The 17,026-nt window shown below is 45.2% G+C and overlaps 2 protein-coding genes across 2 annotated transcripts in view; one reads left to right on the top strand and one right to left on the bottom strand.

Annotated features, from left to right (window-relative positions):
- Positions 1-2,161: 2,161 nt before the first annotated feature.
- On the top strand, positions 2,162-6,234 carry LOC146183127 (uncharacterized). The gene is made up of 5 exons (XM_084608335.1): positions 2,162-2,379; positions 2,792-2,935; positions 3,428-3,463; positions 3,570-3,656; positions 3,813-6,234. The coding sequence occupies exons 1-5, from the start codon at positions 2,178-2,180 to the stop codon at positions 4,907-4,909; spliced, it is 1,566 nt and encodes a 521-aa protein (XP_084464461.1). The 5' UTR covers positions 2,162-2,177; the 3' UTR covers positions 4,910-6,234.
- The window catches only part of LOC146183126 (uncharacterized), a 25,389-nt gene continuing 13,663 nt past the window's right edge, over positions 5,301-17,026 (bottom strand). The window contains exon 2 of the mRNA XM_084608334.1: positions 5,301-6,028. Coding sequence (XP_084464460.1) covers positions 5,301-6,028 — 728 coding nt within the window. The remainder of the gene's footprint in view (positions 6,029-17,026) is intronic.

Genomic DNA, 17,026 nt, shown 5'->3' with positions numbered 1-17,026 from the left:
GAAACAGGCTTTTTAAGGCATATATAGTTTCGTTTTTGCTCGTTCGGTCGGCGATCACATTGCATTGGTTATGTAACTGCACCGAAAGCCGCAACAAATTTCACATCTCTCTTAAACGAGCCTAATTGTCGTAGACAGAATCGGAGTGAGGCATGTGCTCTGACAGCCGCCGAACACAAGCGTCACGAAGTGCTGCTTTGGACGCCAATGCGAACATTTCGTTATGAAAATTTATCTGTTGGTTTCCATCAGGAATTTGTTCGCTGCTGGTTGAATTGTCTCAGCTGGTTCTGTGCTGTGGCTGCCGGGATCTGGCGTTGTATGGTCCCGGTAGGGAAGCAAATTTTTCTTTTTGGTAGGAATCTGTTGGCCTGTGGCTGTGAACTGCGATCTGCTAGTACCAGCCGAGGACGTTTTCGCGGCATAGTCTTAGGTGAGCGTTTGCAATTTGTGTGATAACGATATAAGCAACAAAATATTTCACCTAAACGTGTTTATAATTCTGTCAACTAATAACATACATAACTTGTGGGATTCGGGCTTGCCGCGGCTGCCCTTGGAGCCGCCGCCGCCCGTGCAATATGTTCCCCTCGTTCCCTTTCTTCCGCCTGAGGCGGCGGAGAGAGGTTCGGACGACTTGTCACTGTCGTTCGGCCACAGCTCCGCCCTGGCGTTCCAGTGGCTGTTCCCATTGGCGCCTTTTGGCGGGAATATGGCACCGCTTCGACGGCCGCGCTCACGCGACCCTCCGAGCGGGGCCGACGGAGGGACCCTCCGAGACATCGCAAGGTGAGTACACTATAGTACGCACCTGTTCTTGTCTGCCGGCCTTTGTCCGCGCAGACCAGTGTGTACTCGAGTTCGTCCGCTCCGGGTCGTACCTGAGAGCGAAGCTCGAGCCTGTCGATCGTGATCCAGCGATCCGCGACAGGCGTACCTTGCGGTGGTTGCCCACTCTCTCTCTCAACGGAACCCTTTGGTCACTGCGAGAGAGAGATCACAGCACGCCCTTGCGTGCTTGCGGCGCGCACTCCATGTCACTTCGTGCGCGCAGGGGAGCCTTGCTCCTCGCGCGCTCCCGGGACACGGTGACTGAGTATGTGTGTGTATATGTGCGTTTGTATATATTTGTATGTGCGTGCGTGTATGTGCGCGTGTGTGTGTGTGCCTCTGGAGGATGGCGTTTCAATAAACGTCTCCTTTGTGAACTTGGAGGCTTGTGTCCTTGCAGCGAAGTGCTCTCCTCCCGGTGGAGGTTGAGTGCGCACTGCGGTGTTTCAGTGTGCGCGTGGTGACGGCTGATCGGGGCTTCGGCTCGCGCGACGCTCGAACCCGCGGTGGTTGGTGGTCTAAGCCCGCGTAGAAACCACAAACTGTAGTACCAAAAACTTAATGAGAAAAATTGGCTCATTAGATATGCGCGCGTTATAAGCTATGGGGTACCCTTGGCGAGGGAGTTTATATATACAGCTAATCGAGCCCACTTACACAGGCTGCGCAGTTACAACGAACGTTAGTTTATTACGAAGACGTATTTTGGAGGTAGCATTGTCAGAATAAATGCACTGTTTCTCAGATATATACACCACGCGAATTGGTTAGAAAGATAGCGCGCCGTAGTGGAGGGCTCCGGAAATTTCGACCACCTGGGGTTCTTTACCGTGCACTGACAATGAGCAGCACAACAGGGCACATTAGGGCGCTTTCATTTCGCCTCCATTGAAAAGCGACCGCCGCGGCTGGAATTCGATCCCGCATCCTTGATGCACAGTAGTCTAGCGCCCGGTATGTATATCGCATTGCATGGTGCTCGACTGCAGACAGGCAATCGTGTGAACACGATTGCAAGCCTACATACATGTGCCCTGTAGCTGTTATGGCGAACCACAATGTTCCCCGAGGCCAGTGCCGCTGTGATGAGATCAGCTATAGGATCCTCGATCACATATAGTTTGGGAATGCCCGCACTATAGCTCCCCCGGTGGAGTGCAAAAAATGGATGGTGGAGAAACCTATGTATAATCCGCCTTTTGCGCGAGTTCTCTGCGCATGCGCGAAGCCCCAGCGGCGACTGATGAAAACACACTGAGCGGCTTCGACGGCGCTTCTCGTCGCCGCACTCATAGCCAACGCACGGGGGCTGGAGGTGCGGTCACGTTCACATCTTCGGTAACACGATGCCAACCACCTGTGCCGCTTACGGCTGCCACTCTCGAGGCGTGCCGGGATGCAAGACGCGTTTTTTTAGGTTTCCTTCGGCGAGCCGCGACCAGCAACGGCGTGAAGCTTGGATTAGGGCAACCAAGCGTCAAGACGTGAATGGGCGACCTTGGCAGCCGACTGCGTGCTCTCGACTGTGCGAAAAACACTTCGTTACAGGTATGTATGCATCTAAAGGAAATGTGCATGATGAAAAGTACCTACCGGAGTTTGCACCAAGCCTGTAACCCACCAGTGATAGCCGCAGTAGCATTTATTTAGTGCGTGTTTGCTTTATGTGCGACGGGGCCTGACCACGATATTTTTGTCGTTTGTTTTCTTCATATGCGAAGGGGCCGAGTAGCGCAGATATCACAGGTAGCTGTGCGTGCTCTACCGTAATATTCAGCATGTTTTATCGTGACTACCGCCTGACTAACAATAAAAAAAAAAAAATACGGCGTTTGTTTTGGCACCGCTGTTCGCGAGTCGAATGGTTGAGCCGGTCATGAGTTTGCCTTGTAGTAATATGGTGTCTTTGCCGCTTGATACTCTTTCATGACAGTCAGGTTTTTTTTTTTTTAACTTACAGGCTCGCCTTCGTTTTCGCCAAGGCACCCAGATTTTGTCCCTTCGGTGTTCGTTTACACCAACGAGACAAAGAAGAAGGCCGCCATCCATCGTTATACGCGGCACGTCGACCGTCTGAAAAGGGTGCTTGATGCCTCCACAGCAGGTAGGTCTTTTGCGGAAACGAAACGATGCTCGTATAGTAGTAAGAGGGAAGCGTTATGACGGCAAGCTGAGATCACCAGCGTACGACGTCGCGTTCAGCACAGGTGTTTATCTTTTTAAGCCCCCCCCCCCCCCCCAGCGTAATGGAAGAGGCGCGTTCATTTGTATTCATTTATTTGTTTTAGTTTTAGATACTACAGGCTCGCATGATACTCGTTGTACATGAAAATATATTAGGCCTGGTACTTGATGCAAATATATTTCTCGCGTCTGTGAGCAGTTTGAGCATGTCACTGAGGGTTTTTGCCCTGGTTCTGAGTTATTCACTCTCTTGTATATTTTTCGGTGGCATGACTACAGATAGCACACGGTCCAGACATAAACCAAAATAGTATTCATTAATAATTTTAGTATTTAATAGTGATTCTGCGAGCATGGGTTTCACTCGGGTATTTCCTTTTAATGATTCAGTGGTTTACGCTCTATCTTTCAGACCAGAACGAAGAAACAAACAGCGAGTTTTCAAGAGGTGAGAGCAAAATATTTACAAAGGCGGTGCACAGAAATGTTGCAGAGCTGACTAGCTGTGGTACACCGCTAAAACAAAACTGATAAATTTCTTATTATTTGTTAAGGTGAACAAGATAGCATGGACAGCGACATGAGAACCGCCAGTTGCAGCACTGATACTGACCGGACTGGAATTGGCAGTTCAAACACAGGCAAGTACTCCGTGGTGCGTAGTGCTTTCAAAACAAGGATGCTAAAGGTAAAAGAAACCTGAAATATGACTTTTTGGTCTGTTAAGTGAATTTATTGACGCACCATAGAACATCACTGTGCTCTTGCTGTCTTTACATCTGTATAAACTTCTGCAGATGCAACAGGTGTGTCCGCAGAAAGTGAAGCTGCTGCTGCATTGCTCTTGCTTCAAGATGCACCAGCAGCCAGCAGCGGGCAGAGAGAACCTCTCTACGCAAGTGAAGGGACCAGCCTGCTGACCGAGATTGCCAGTTTGAAAAGAAAAAATCGGCAGTTGGAAGTCAAGTGCAGAAGGCTACAGTTTCGCAGCTTCTCAGTGGATACTGTGCACCCAGACTCTTTTAAATTTTATACAGGACTGCAGTGCAAGGCCCAGTTTGATGCATTGTACAAACACATCGAGACAAATGCTAAGCAGATGGTTTATTGGAACGAAAAGAGCAATTTGCAGCAGCAGGCAAAAGGAAGACAACTCTTAACAAGAGAGGAACTGTTTATGGTTCTTTACAGGCTTCGGACAGGTGTGTGTGCCAAAGAGGTCGCAAGAATATTTGGCATCTCACAATCGGCACTGAGTCGCATTTTTTGCACATGGGTTAATTTTTTGGATAAAGAGTTATCTGCGCTGATGAGATTGCCCAAATTAAATGAAGTGCAAAAGCACATGCCACACTCATTTGCAGATTTTCCTAAGACTAGGGTTTTGTTGGACTGTACTGAAGTTAGAATACAGAAGTCCTCGAGGCTGACTGCTCAGAGACAAACTTTCTCGCCTTATAAGCACTATAATACTTTCAAAGCACTTGTAGGTGCCACGCCTGATGGTTATGTTTGCTTTGTTCCTGACTTGTGGGGTGGCCATGTCAGCGATACTGAAGTTGTTCAGAAAAGCCGCTTGTTGGACCACCTAGACCCTGGTGATGGTGTTATGGTTGACAAGGGCTTCCGCTTGGATACCATTTTTCCACCAACAATCCAAGTGTACATACCCCCATTTAAAAAGGGAAGCCAGCTTCCAGCAGCTGATGTCATTGCAACACGAAAACTTGCTGGGGCTAGAATTCACATTGAGAGAGTAATACGGCGCATCAAGGAGTTTCACTTTTTAGACAAGCCAGTTCCCATTAACATGCTTGATATTGCCAGTAGCATATTTAGGACTTGTGCTCTGCTGTCCAACTTTCAGGTTCCTATAATTTCTGCGCGTCAGTGAGCTCCAATTGGACATGGTTGTGAAACTTGGAAATTTTCATCAGCTGTTGCAACAGTAACCTAAGATGTCCAACCCTATTGGTCCAAATGAAACTGAAGCCCCCGTCTATGACATCTGTGATAGCCTATATGTTACTTTGAAATGTTACACCCCATGATTTGCATTTTATATCAGATTTAAAAAGCTCGTCAAAGGCCTGCAGCTAGGGCATGAAACCAAAATAAAAAAGATTAACTCTGTTTTATTACGTAATAAGTGGTTCAGTTCAGATGAAGAAAGAACAGCACATTAATGAACCAAAGAGAAGCTTCACCGGGTTTGACAAGAGAGCATGTGCAAATAAAATTAAAACTAACAGCACAAATTCGTACTTCCTTTGAGATTATGCAGCTCATTTTTCTGCCCTATGTAAAGGAAGCCCCCTCTTTACTCTTCCTGTCAGGTTCTCTGGTACAATGCAGTTCTTGTAAAAATTAATTAGACCGGGCAGTATTTCCTGCTCCCACATGGCTTGTTGAAAGAAAATTCTCTCAACATGTGTTGAGACCTCTACATTTGCAGCATTCATCCATACAACGAAATCGCACCACTGTAGACCTGTAACACCCATCATGCCCTGAATCTGGTAGTAATAAGCATGATTTTTTTTTAGCTCGACTGCACCATTAATGATTTGGCAGCAGAATTTCTTAGCAAGTGCTGCTTCTCTGACATCCTTGCCTTTTAAGGCAAATGGACATTTTACCTCCAGGAGTCCAATGTCATTGCCTTCAAAGACAAGTCTGTCAGGAGAAGCACCAATGAATGGGTATTGGCTGTGTACATGCAGCCCAGTGTACCCGACAGAAATTCTGCTGCCCCTGGAGGCCATGATCTCTTGGTATGCATCTACTGCATCTTTTTCGTGGTAGCTTCCATAACGCATTGCCTCTGTAGAAACTTGGCGAGGGTAAAGTATGTCTTTGACCACACCCTCAGGCTTGCGGCACCGTAAAATTCTATGAAACATTGATGCTGTCAGACGTCCAGTGCGCTCCACATGCCATGCCTCACTTTCCGCTTGGCCTATAGTTGACTCCAAGATGGCAGCTCTGTCATCAATAGTAAGTGGTTGGATAGCTGCAAAAAAAAAAAAATGTGCTATTGATGTAAAACAAACCAGCACTTTTCATGCAAATGATGTTGAGGTATTACCGTAGGTCAAGGTACGATGTCAGGCTAACAATGGCTGTTTGTAATGAATGGGGATTTATTTCTCAGCTGTGCAGTGGACTACTTTGCACCCCTTTCGCTTTAAATCTGTGTAAGGAAAGAACTGCTGTCCTCACCTCTCGAGACCTTTTGGTCGTTAAGGGTGTTGGGGGGGCTCCACTACATAGCTGGGAAGTAAACTCTATAGTTCAATTTTGGCAGTGATGCTACTTGTGGCACATATGTGTTTGGATGTGTACATTCATTAATTTCCTTACCATCAAATGTTTCTTGAATGAGTGCTTGGCTTGAGGCACTCAAGAGATCCTCGTTGTCTTGAATGAGTGGTGTGTCATTACTTTGAAAGTTCTGCACACCTTCAGTTTGGTCTGTGACCTGAAATGAACTCCTCAGTGAGAAAACAGTGTTGAAAATGCAGTTCAAACCTGTTCATTGTCTTATGGATGTCACCAAAGCATATCACGACATAAAAGAGTGAACCTTATCCACACATTCAGGCTAAAAAAAAAATGTTGTGTGGACACAGAAGATGATGGTCATCAATGTTTATGTATCATCAAAAACAAAATTTTGTTTATCCTGAGCTGTCAGACATGTTACATTAAAGGTTGTGTTGTTTAATAAGTGATTTTTGTTAGTGTAAATTCTCTAATGCCTGACATTTTTTTCTTGGCCCTTGGGCTGGTGAATATCCTCCACTATGTGTCACCCACATTTCTTACACTTAGCAGATGCACTCAAGCACATAACTGGTGAATGCACAAATGATTAGAAGCTTCCTCACTTGAATAGGTCGGTGAATAATTCAAAAGCCAGTAATTCTAATTCTGGAGCACTGAAATTATGATTTTTTTTTGTCCTGCATACAACTTCAGGTAATCAATCACCTTCTGCTTACTTCTACACTGCCAGATTAGGTGCATATTATCAGTTTTAAAATCTGTACCTGTTTTGTACCAGATAATTCGCAAATATATTTACGTACGTTTTCTGCAGTGTCCTGTTGTTTTGCGTAGCGCAGGACAAGGCAGTTCGGTGAAGCTTCTTGCAGTGCATGTAGGAGGCCAGTGGGATCTGCTGGTTCTTTACCTGGCGTAGGATCGTAGCACCGTTTCCTGCTCCCACTTTTACAGAAAGCAATATCTGAGAGTGGCATTGGTGGTTCTGTCTTTTTTGCTGAAATAAATGAATGATCATTAAAAATGAGTGAATAGGAAATTACTTCCATTAGTTAAAAATTATTCCTATCCGCTTTCTGCAGTTCATAATTTGCATTGACAGTCCTTATACGAATTTACTTTGCTCTTCACAGAAACGCAAGCACTACTGATGAATTCAAGGGTAGTTCTCCTATTAATGCTTTGTGATTTAGCCTTTCAAGTTGGCATTATTTTCATTATAAGTGCTGTTATCAGTATGGTAGTATTAGATATCAAAATTTATACCTGGTGTTAATTTTGTGCAGTTCACCACATAAAATTTTATTTATAGATAATGCAATCCACCAGGAATTTTAGCGGGATGAGAATATAACTTTGCGGGAAAACAATAATCGCTGGCAACAGAATGAAAAAAAAAATGCACTGCCGTATGAGTACAACAAAGTGAAGGAAGAATACACTGTCAGGTCAATACAACAAGCGTCGAGATGCTAAAAGACAAAGTACCATTTGAAGTTTTCAAAAATATATCTTATGAAGAGGTCTGAGCAAATGTACCGGGGACCAAGAACAAAGTATACCTAATGCAAAAGTGCTATTCAGGAAATCTCCGCACAAATACCCTGGCTAGAGAAAATCCACATGTAAATTGAAATATTCTTGCTAACCTTGCAAAATCAACAAAAGAAAACTTATTTCTATACTGATTATGAGGACGAACGTTGATATTTTCCCCCACCTTGTGAAGGCACAATCCACGAACAGGGGAGATCAGTGCACGTGGCACTTTCGCATGGCGCCGCATCAGATGCCGCCAGGAGCAGCCCAACGACATGCTGGCAAGTTCCACTAAGGCTGCGATAATCGAGAAAGCAATACTTGCAGTTTAGCGAGGACGTACGTGTCAGCAAAGTATCAATGCCTATGAAAGTTTGCCAGTAGTTTACTCACCCGGCAGGGCATAAGCAGTGGCCCGAAAGCACGTTGCCTGTCGTCTTCTCCACAACGGCATGCACAATGTAATAGCCGCCTTTCATTGAAGGTAGACAAATACTGCGAAGGAGGGCGTACGAGAGATCCGATGATAAGTTGTTAAACATCAGGTTTCGTATATACCCTTCTTCACGGTACTTCTTGCCCTTCGCTGTTTGTCGCGAGTATCGTGCTCCACTTTTCTCCATGTATGCAATCAGCTGCCCTTCGTTAGGGAGCTTAAAATTTGCTGTCTTTGTCCAACCGTCTGCAACGGCAAAGAAACCACCCGGCACAAATGAGTCTCCTGGAGGGTTCATGCTCAGTGTCAGTTCCTGACCGACATGCGCATGTGTCATCAGGTCGTTGATTCCGCAGAAATCGCTGCCGAGGTTGAAAGGTTGTGGATCTTTTCACAACAGAAAGACCATTCTTTGTGCATCGAACCTTTTGACCACTGCGACCACATACGTTCTGGGCGGCAGAAACCTGCAGGGCTATAGTGTTAATCATCGATTGTGAGAAACATGCCGCGCGTTTCGAGCAGGCTTCTGTTAAGCATTCCGGCCCGGACAATGCCCTGTTCAGGGGGTGTGCCTCTCTGCTAAGCTTCGTAGATGAAATCCTATTCGCCGCGAGATCGACCTAGAGGTGGCGCCACCGTCGCTCCGGTAGTGTGGATCGGCAGCCGACGGCGCTCGCGGAAACGCACGCTGCGCTGCGTAGGTCTGCTTCCGAGTTTACGGAGGGTTTGTTGGCGATGAAAACGTGTCTTCTACGGTATTTCTGCAATATTGCAGAAAAAAAATCCAAGGATTTTGCCAATGCAGCAGAAGAAGAGCGGATTTCAGGAAAACAAAGCACGCAACCACCAGTCTTCTAGATTTACTTTGCACGTTTCTTGCGCTGTACCGCGCTCACGCGCCTAATACTTAAGCCTGCCTAGACAGCTTTATTTTTCTTATCGACTTTTAAACAGTTTACGCGTGTCACATGCGAGTGAGATAGGCGATTTTAGTGTCAAGCTCACGCAGATACAAGGTTTGGGCTCTGACCTGCAGCACTTTAGATTGAATCGAGAAAGCCTGGTTCATTATATCGTACTTGACTCGATGATTAAGCAGGTTAAATGTATAGCACTAGCAGCTTACTGCATGGCGAGTTGCTTTAGACTGAGTGCGCATCAACTCTGGCCCAGACAACTACGCACAAGTATTCCCCAAAAATGAGTTCACGCCGACACTATACAGGAAACCTCGCCGCACAGGAAAGCTGATTGTTCACGTATACAGCGCTGAGTGGATTAAATTTGCCGACATGCTTTTTGCGGCCACTGTCATAGAATGTGATAGGGTATTACTGCATACGCCACTAACTGTAAACGATTTCCTGAAACCGAGGAAAGTATAAGGGATTTCTGATGTGTGTGATATGTTAATATTTAATGGTAAATTAGTAGTGTAATTATTTTGTTTTGCAATGCCAATAAATTTCACCATGTGAGAGAACTTTTACACACTTGACAGAATTTACAATAATCAGCGATTAATTTTCAGTAACGTTAAAGTGCAAGCTACGAATTACTCGCTGCAAAGACATCGTTATAAACTGCGCATGGGCACTGTCATGTTCTGGGAAGCAATATTTCAGGCTGAAAATTTCTTTATCACTAATTATTTAGCAGTGACTAAATCTTATGCGAAGTAAAATATTAAGGTTGCTTCCAAAACAGGTGCTGGATATAAAACAATTGCGAAAGAAATGGAGGGCATCTTATCATGCGACTATAAAAATGTATTTATTCCCGAACTAAACACTGATATTTAAGCCCGCATGAAGCTGTGTTACTCCCCTTGTCAGAAACGACGAGTTTGCTCGGAAGACAGCACTTGGACGAAAAGGGATTATAATGATTATAATTGGCTACGAGTAAAGTATATTAATCTAGGTGTATTATGTAATATTTAGTGTAACAATTAGGGGCAGGGAAGATGTTTCCCAAACATTCGAGCATTTTTGCAACACCACTTTTACGGATGCAAAGGAGCCTTCAACAGCAGAAAAAAAAAAGAAAAGAAATGCATATTGGCCCGGGTTTAACGTATGAAAGCGGTATCGGCTATGACGGATGATTGCAGTGGCTGGTTTTGGTGTCATTTTTTTTTTTTCATTATTAACACCACATTTGCCACGTGGGATTGCTTATTGTGCAGTCAAATCCCACAGCGGAGGAGCGCCTTTTGAAACGGTTGTGATTGAATCCCCCGTTCTCGAAATCAGCAGTCGAGTGCCCTTACCATTGAGACACCGCGACAGAGGTTTAAAAGCAAAACAAAAAGAAAAGTACTGACAACTCTATCGTGCATAAAGAAGGCATAGCAGGCATACAGTGGTCTGTTCAAACTGCATTCTGCTATATGAAGCAGTCTGCGGTGGCATATTATTCCAAACAGAAACGGGAATATGCGATTTCTGAGCGTTTGCATTAACTTTTATTGACGGCAGTGACCTGTTTTGCTTTGACACGGTGCTAACGACAGTACCACTTCGTATGAGACATTGCGTGTCAAAGGATCTCAAGCGCCGAAGACCGCGATGGATGATGTCCTTTCCAAGCATGACATACTCGATGCGGACAAGTATATATATTTTTTTAATGAAGCGTGGGGTTATAGATCGTTCATATTCATTTTGCAAGAGGCATATAGGTAAGCAAAAGTTCACAGGAACCACGCAACAAACAAAAACACTCTTACACACGCCACATGAGCGCGCGTAAATCACTGCGGGCTGGCACGCGAAGCGAAAACGCATCCACACTGAGTAGGTTTCGCCGCTGAGCCGCAAGGTGGCGACTCTGCTCGATCTCGAGGCCAATAGCTAGACGCTAGACCATGACGCAAGGCGCCGGCGCCGCGGTGACCGTATGTGCTCGGTAACTCAAGACCGCATATGCGCCGGTCGCATTGAGTCACAGGAGACGATTTCATCGAGCGCTGCGGCGTCAACAAACCCCTGGCTGCTTTGCCCTTTGAGATCTCTTTCCCTCTGCCGCCGCTCTCTCCTTATACACTGTATAGTGAATCTGCACGCTGAGAGACGTCTCATGCCGTCACGTCGAGCACGGCCCGCGTCATGGCACGCGCTACACGTTCCTACAGTGCAAAGACAGCATCTGCGTGCGTTATGAGTGGGTTGTGAAAACGCTGAAACATTCCCCCATACAGAGGGAACATGATACTGCAATTACACTGGCATTACTTTCCGCCCGAGGGCAAAAAAAGAGGGGAGCTTTCGCTTGTTATCCTGGCTATTTCGTATGGTGCGCTTTCGTGTCGTCTGCTACACTGCCGCTCAAAGAGTTTCTTAAAACTCCCGCATGGTGGCGCCACATCCTGCCGCAAAAGGCGGATTGCTGCGTAGCTCAGAACGACGGGAGCACAAGTAACGGACGTGAGGTCACTTATTTTCTCGCATACACTGTGCTGTTTCCGCCGATCGAACCGACACTAACGATCTACTAACAGCGCTGGTTTCATCGGCCGTGCGCGTAACCGTCAGCGAATTCACTCATGTGAGCCTGTGTGTGTTCCCACAGCATGAAATTTGCCCTGCATGCTTTCCTCTTCCCGCCTGTTCAACAGGAAGGAAAAGGGGAGGGAGGATGATTTCATTCTGCCAGCACACCCGAACTTATATTGTGTGCACCATATGCAGCCATGTTGTACACACGCCCGCCTGAGTGACGAGCTCTGCAGACTGCTAAGACAATCACGTACGGGCCAGATACCGACTACTTTTAAGCGAAAGCCTTTAATGGCTCATGCTGTGGTGGACAAAGTGTGCCCCGCTTTTGCAGCGTTCTGACTGTCCGAGGCGGGATGCGTCCCTGCCATCTGCAACGCCGCACTTGAACGCGCGCTAAGGAACGCCACGCGACAGCAGCGATTGTGTATACCGTCCTAACTCACACTTGCCGGAGAAAGTGTGATAGGTACTGCGCCTTCCCTTTCCTGTAAACCAATTAAATTAAAAGTAGCACTGTAACGAATGCCGACAAGAGGCTAATGATTGGAGGCACATTATAGGATAGAAAGGGTAGGCTTTCGCCATTCTCCTCCAGGCATTTAAGAGACCCTCTAATTTTTATTATTATGTTTACTACACTTCTAAGATCTGTCTTCTCTTTCTTTTTTTTCTACAAGCGCAATGTACCACCATATATATATGTATGAATCTCCGCGAGTATGCAAGACTTGGCACCATCACTGTGCTGCATGTTCAGAACGTCCTAAACGCACTAGTCGCGCCTCAGCTCCGAGCTCGAGCACCGTCGATCGCGTTGAGCGGGCGTGCGCTACGATTTGCGTTATATCTGTAGCGGCTGCAAACCACAACGCGTATCTGTGTAATAATGCTTTAAAGGGGGCTAGTTGGGTGTTCATGATAATGAAAGGAGCGCGCTAATTAACTTGACAAAACAGACAAACGGGATGAAAAAATACACAATACGAGACACAAAGCGCAGTGTCTGCGCTTTAATTATGTCTATTGTCTTGTATATTTTTCATCCCGTTTGTCTGTTTTGTCAAGTTAGCGCACTCTTTTAATTATTCTGTGTAATGTATATAACCTGCGTCGTTTAAGCTTCACAGGTCAAGAAAAAAAAACATGCTAACAACGAAACCATAAAGCTCAATCGTGCCCCATCTGCAACGGCATAGTTTCGTTTCTTTCTTTCTTTCTTTCTTTCTTTCTTTCTTTCTTTCTTTCTTTCTTTCTTTCTTTCTTTCTTTCTTTCTTTCTTTCTTTCTTTCTTTCTTTCTTTCTTTCTTTCTTTCTTTCTTGCGTGTGTGTGTGTGATTTTAACTGTTCGCGCTCGCGTTAAATGCAGCGGTTATCGAGCTGCTTCGTGAGTATAGGAACAAAATTAACGTCGTCTGAGCGTGCGGGACGTCATGTGTGAAACAGACAGAGCATGCACTAAACTGAAGCGCTCTATTTCACGCCATCCATGCGCCAATGGAGAGTATATCGATTAGGACAGCATGCTGTCAATGTACTGCGTGCTAAACGCTGTCCAACGGCCACATAGCGAAGTGCGACCCGCGGAATCACTGCCACAAATATGTATTGCATACTATCTGACTTCTAAGTCCCTTTTTTCTAGGAACTTAAATTAAGAGTAGGTGTCTAAATAAGGAGGGGGGGGGGGGGGGGGGGGACATGCATTTGAGAAGCATTAGTAGGGTGTAGAAGCACCTCCTGCTAGAAATGCGGGATGTGTGGGGATAGGGGAGATGTGCTTCACAGCAGGACACTGACCTCCTAATTAAGACTAACTAGACTAGCAATTCATATTTTTCAGGCCCGGTCCCTAAAATTGCCCACTTCAACTACACTTCCAAATTCCAATATGCCAACAAGCTCCCAACATCCATCTGCCAGGTACCCTTGAGAAGAGCTCCCTACCCTTTGCACCCCTGCACAATGCCGCTTTCTTCCAGAATATTTGTGCACTACACATATGCCTAGACCATTTTCTCCTCCTGTCTACTGGGGCAGTAAAATTTGCCCAAGACATATATTCCACCACTGCTACACTGTATAATGCTGTATAGATTTATTTTAGGGTGTGAAAATACCATTTTGGTTTGACCACTGTGCATTTACTTCGACTACTGAGCTGATTTTCTTGAGAAATTGCTTCACTGAGCAAGGCCATACGATAAATTTCTTACAACGTGCAGATATATTAACCATCACCATAATGTTTGCGTCATTTCTGCACCAAGCTGCAACAACACCTTGAAAGTCATTCTGAGCACGACAATGTGCAGTGTGCAGAAAAAGTGACCGAAAGGAGGCAGCATCTATTCTAAGGGCCGTATCAAAAACAACAATTTTATTGGTGAAACTATTGTAACAGCTCATTCACAAAATGGTACCACAAGTGGTGGTGTGAACAACCAGTATGACATTCTCGGCATCCATGCAAATGTTAAAAGGATAAGATACAGTAAATCGGATCATATTGATTTGGTGTGCGTACCTGAGCCTGCTGTTGCAGCATTTAATAATCCTCCTGGTCCAGGGATACAACTGAATGCTTTGCATAAATTGGCCTCTCAGTACAACAGCACCCATTCTGTACAAGTCAGTGCAGATTGATTCATTCACCGAAACTGCACCTGACATTGTTGTCTTGTTATTTCATATTGTAATATGCACTGCATAGAGTACAAATAACCCTGAAATAACAAATAAACCACATGTAGTTTAGATGGCAGCAATAACATAGTGAAACTGGTAGCTGAGACAGTGTTTGCGGCTTTGGCATAACTGCTGCCATTAGCCACTAGAAGCAGGCAACTCCTTGTGACGGTGGATTTTACGGTGCAGGGGATCTGAAGCCAAAGAGCGCCAAGCACAACAGAAGTGGTTAACTCAAGTTAGTAAAATGTGCTGGTTATGAAGCTTTTAGAAAGTGATTAAGTATCAGTAGCCCTAAAATATTAATTTGCAGTGTATAACGAGATCTGTAAAAATTGTCAGGTGACATGAGTGGCAGCCCTTGCCTGGACAAATATGTTAAGGCCTGTGTGGTACTTTTTCTCAGTGTTCATAGTACTACACATATAGTGGCTGACACAGGCAGTCTGTTGCCTGTGATCGTTTCTAGGCAGGTTATGGTGATGTAGCACCCAGCTAATTTCAGACTTGGATTTGCAAGCAAGTCATGAGGTTATTGAAAAGAAAATTTCTCTATGAATTCTTATGGCATGTCACAGAGAATAAAGGCAGTTGCCAAACTTCTGTGCAAATGACAGACATGCACTTTTTTTTTTTTTCTATGATGCGTCTTGCAGTAATAGGATGGCACAGCATTTGGCAGTACATGCGTGTCTGTCTGCTCATTATTTTTTGATTTCAAGAACAAGGGCCCATATGCTGCACACAGGATCAGAAACTTGGAGAGGTATCTGTATAAAACTCACAGCACCTGTATTCTGCCAGCAAGGACTTGAAGTGATATCATACAGCATTTGATTGCTCATACTTTCCTACCTCAAGGAATATGCCACAACATTCTGCATTTCCAAGCAATTGCACTTTTTGTGGAGGCCATTTAAGACCAAAAACCTGAGTGTACAGCTATGGTTTTTATTTGTTTTGTTATTTACCTGATGCCTCTGTAATGTATTTCTGTGCACATTTTGTCATGCAGTGCAACCAAGGATTGTCATGATTTGCACTTGAGTGGTTTATGAAGAGGACAATGCCAAGAGCTTCAAAATTTCTAGTTAGCAGTATGCTCTTGAAACTTACTAAAATTATTTATGCTTGCATTCACGTTTTTTTGTTTTAGAGAAACTGGAAAGTGACCACGTCCGTAGAAATTAATAATAGTCCAATCAGTGGTAGCAAAGAGCTGTGGACAGCCAATGGCAAGGTCTATTGCTGCGTACATATAGTGATATATGTTGTAGTATGCTTTCTCTTGCTTGTTAAATAAGTAAGATCCGGAGGACAACAGGTTTTTTATTAGTACATCTCGCAAGTCGGTTTTTGGGCAACCCCACAATATGCAGTGTGCATTAAAGCTTGCACCCGCGGCTATGGGAGCTGGTCCATTACTTTTTAAAGCTCTTTGCTGCACATCCTATATATAATCCAGTGCAATGCAGAGTGAATTGACCGTTATAATAAAAACAAAAAGGCTCATACTACCACCACCCCTGCAGATTGCTATCTGGATACAAATTTAAGAGGGCTTTATCAGGATGGTTGGTTCATGTTGAACGGAAGGAAGAAACAGCTCAAACGGACGAGACAGACACATGAGCAGCTCATGTGTCTGTCTTTACATTTACATTACATTTTTATGAAATTCTTTTGTCTTCGGTGCTACATGGATGGTTTCGCATCAAGCGCTGAAAGACGGTTTTGCTGCCGCAGACGAGTTGCTGTCATGTTAGCCTTGAAGAATCTTCGATGTGATCACAGCTCATTCAGTTTTTTTTTTATTCCCCTTCTTGTACAGGCTTGGGAAAAATTCGGATTAAAATTGACAAAGGTAGCTACCATGCCGCAATGTATGCCATGCTTGTCGAACGTTTGCTGAACGACAGTGTTTTTTATATCCGTTCACGTGTGTAGTACGTTGACGACATGCCGCTGCATCATCTACGTTCTGTGTTCTTTAATTTTGGGGCTGCACTAACCACGAAACTCGCGAGCGACAGCGCGAAACCAGGCAAAAGCCACCCCCAGCCTCCGCTGAAGCAGACGCGGAGCGAACAGTGAGCAGGTCGCGCCCCTTGCGGCGGCGGAGAGCGCAACTCAAGGAGAAGCTTTCCCATTGTTCCCGCGGCGATTGAGAAGGCCGTAAGAAAGAGCGCGCGCTCCCCCTCGAGATCGGCCGTGCCGCAGGTGACACATAAAACGGCCCCAGGAAGCTGCATGATTAAATCTATGCCAGATCGACACAAACCATTTTAATCAGCATATGTTAGGGTGCCGAACGCCTAAGTCTAACTAAGACAGGGCAGCAAATTCTAAGCTGGGTAGGACTACAAGGGAACAGAGGCACTAAACACCAGACATTCCACATTGAGTCCAAAATTAGGAAAGCCCTCACGATCTCACCGATACCCAAGAACATGCACCCACAACACGATCAGGAAAGACGCCAGCACAGAGCCAAACACTTGGTAACAAAACTAAGCAGAATGCCACCCGAGACGGTTGCCTACACAGACGCCGCTTTTGA

Source organism: Amblyomma maculatum, chromosome 7 (assembly GCF_055883805.1).
Source record: "Amblyomma maculatum isolate TAMU_Amacu chromosome 7, ASM5588380v1, whole genome shotgun sequence".
Taxonomy (NCBI): Eukaryota; Metazoa; Arthropoda; class Arachnida; order Ixodida; family Ixodidae; genus Amblyomma; species Amblyomma maculatum.
Note: the sequence above shows the minus strand (reverse complement) of the source record. Positions and strands in the feature narration are given on the sequence as shown.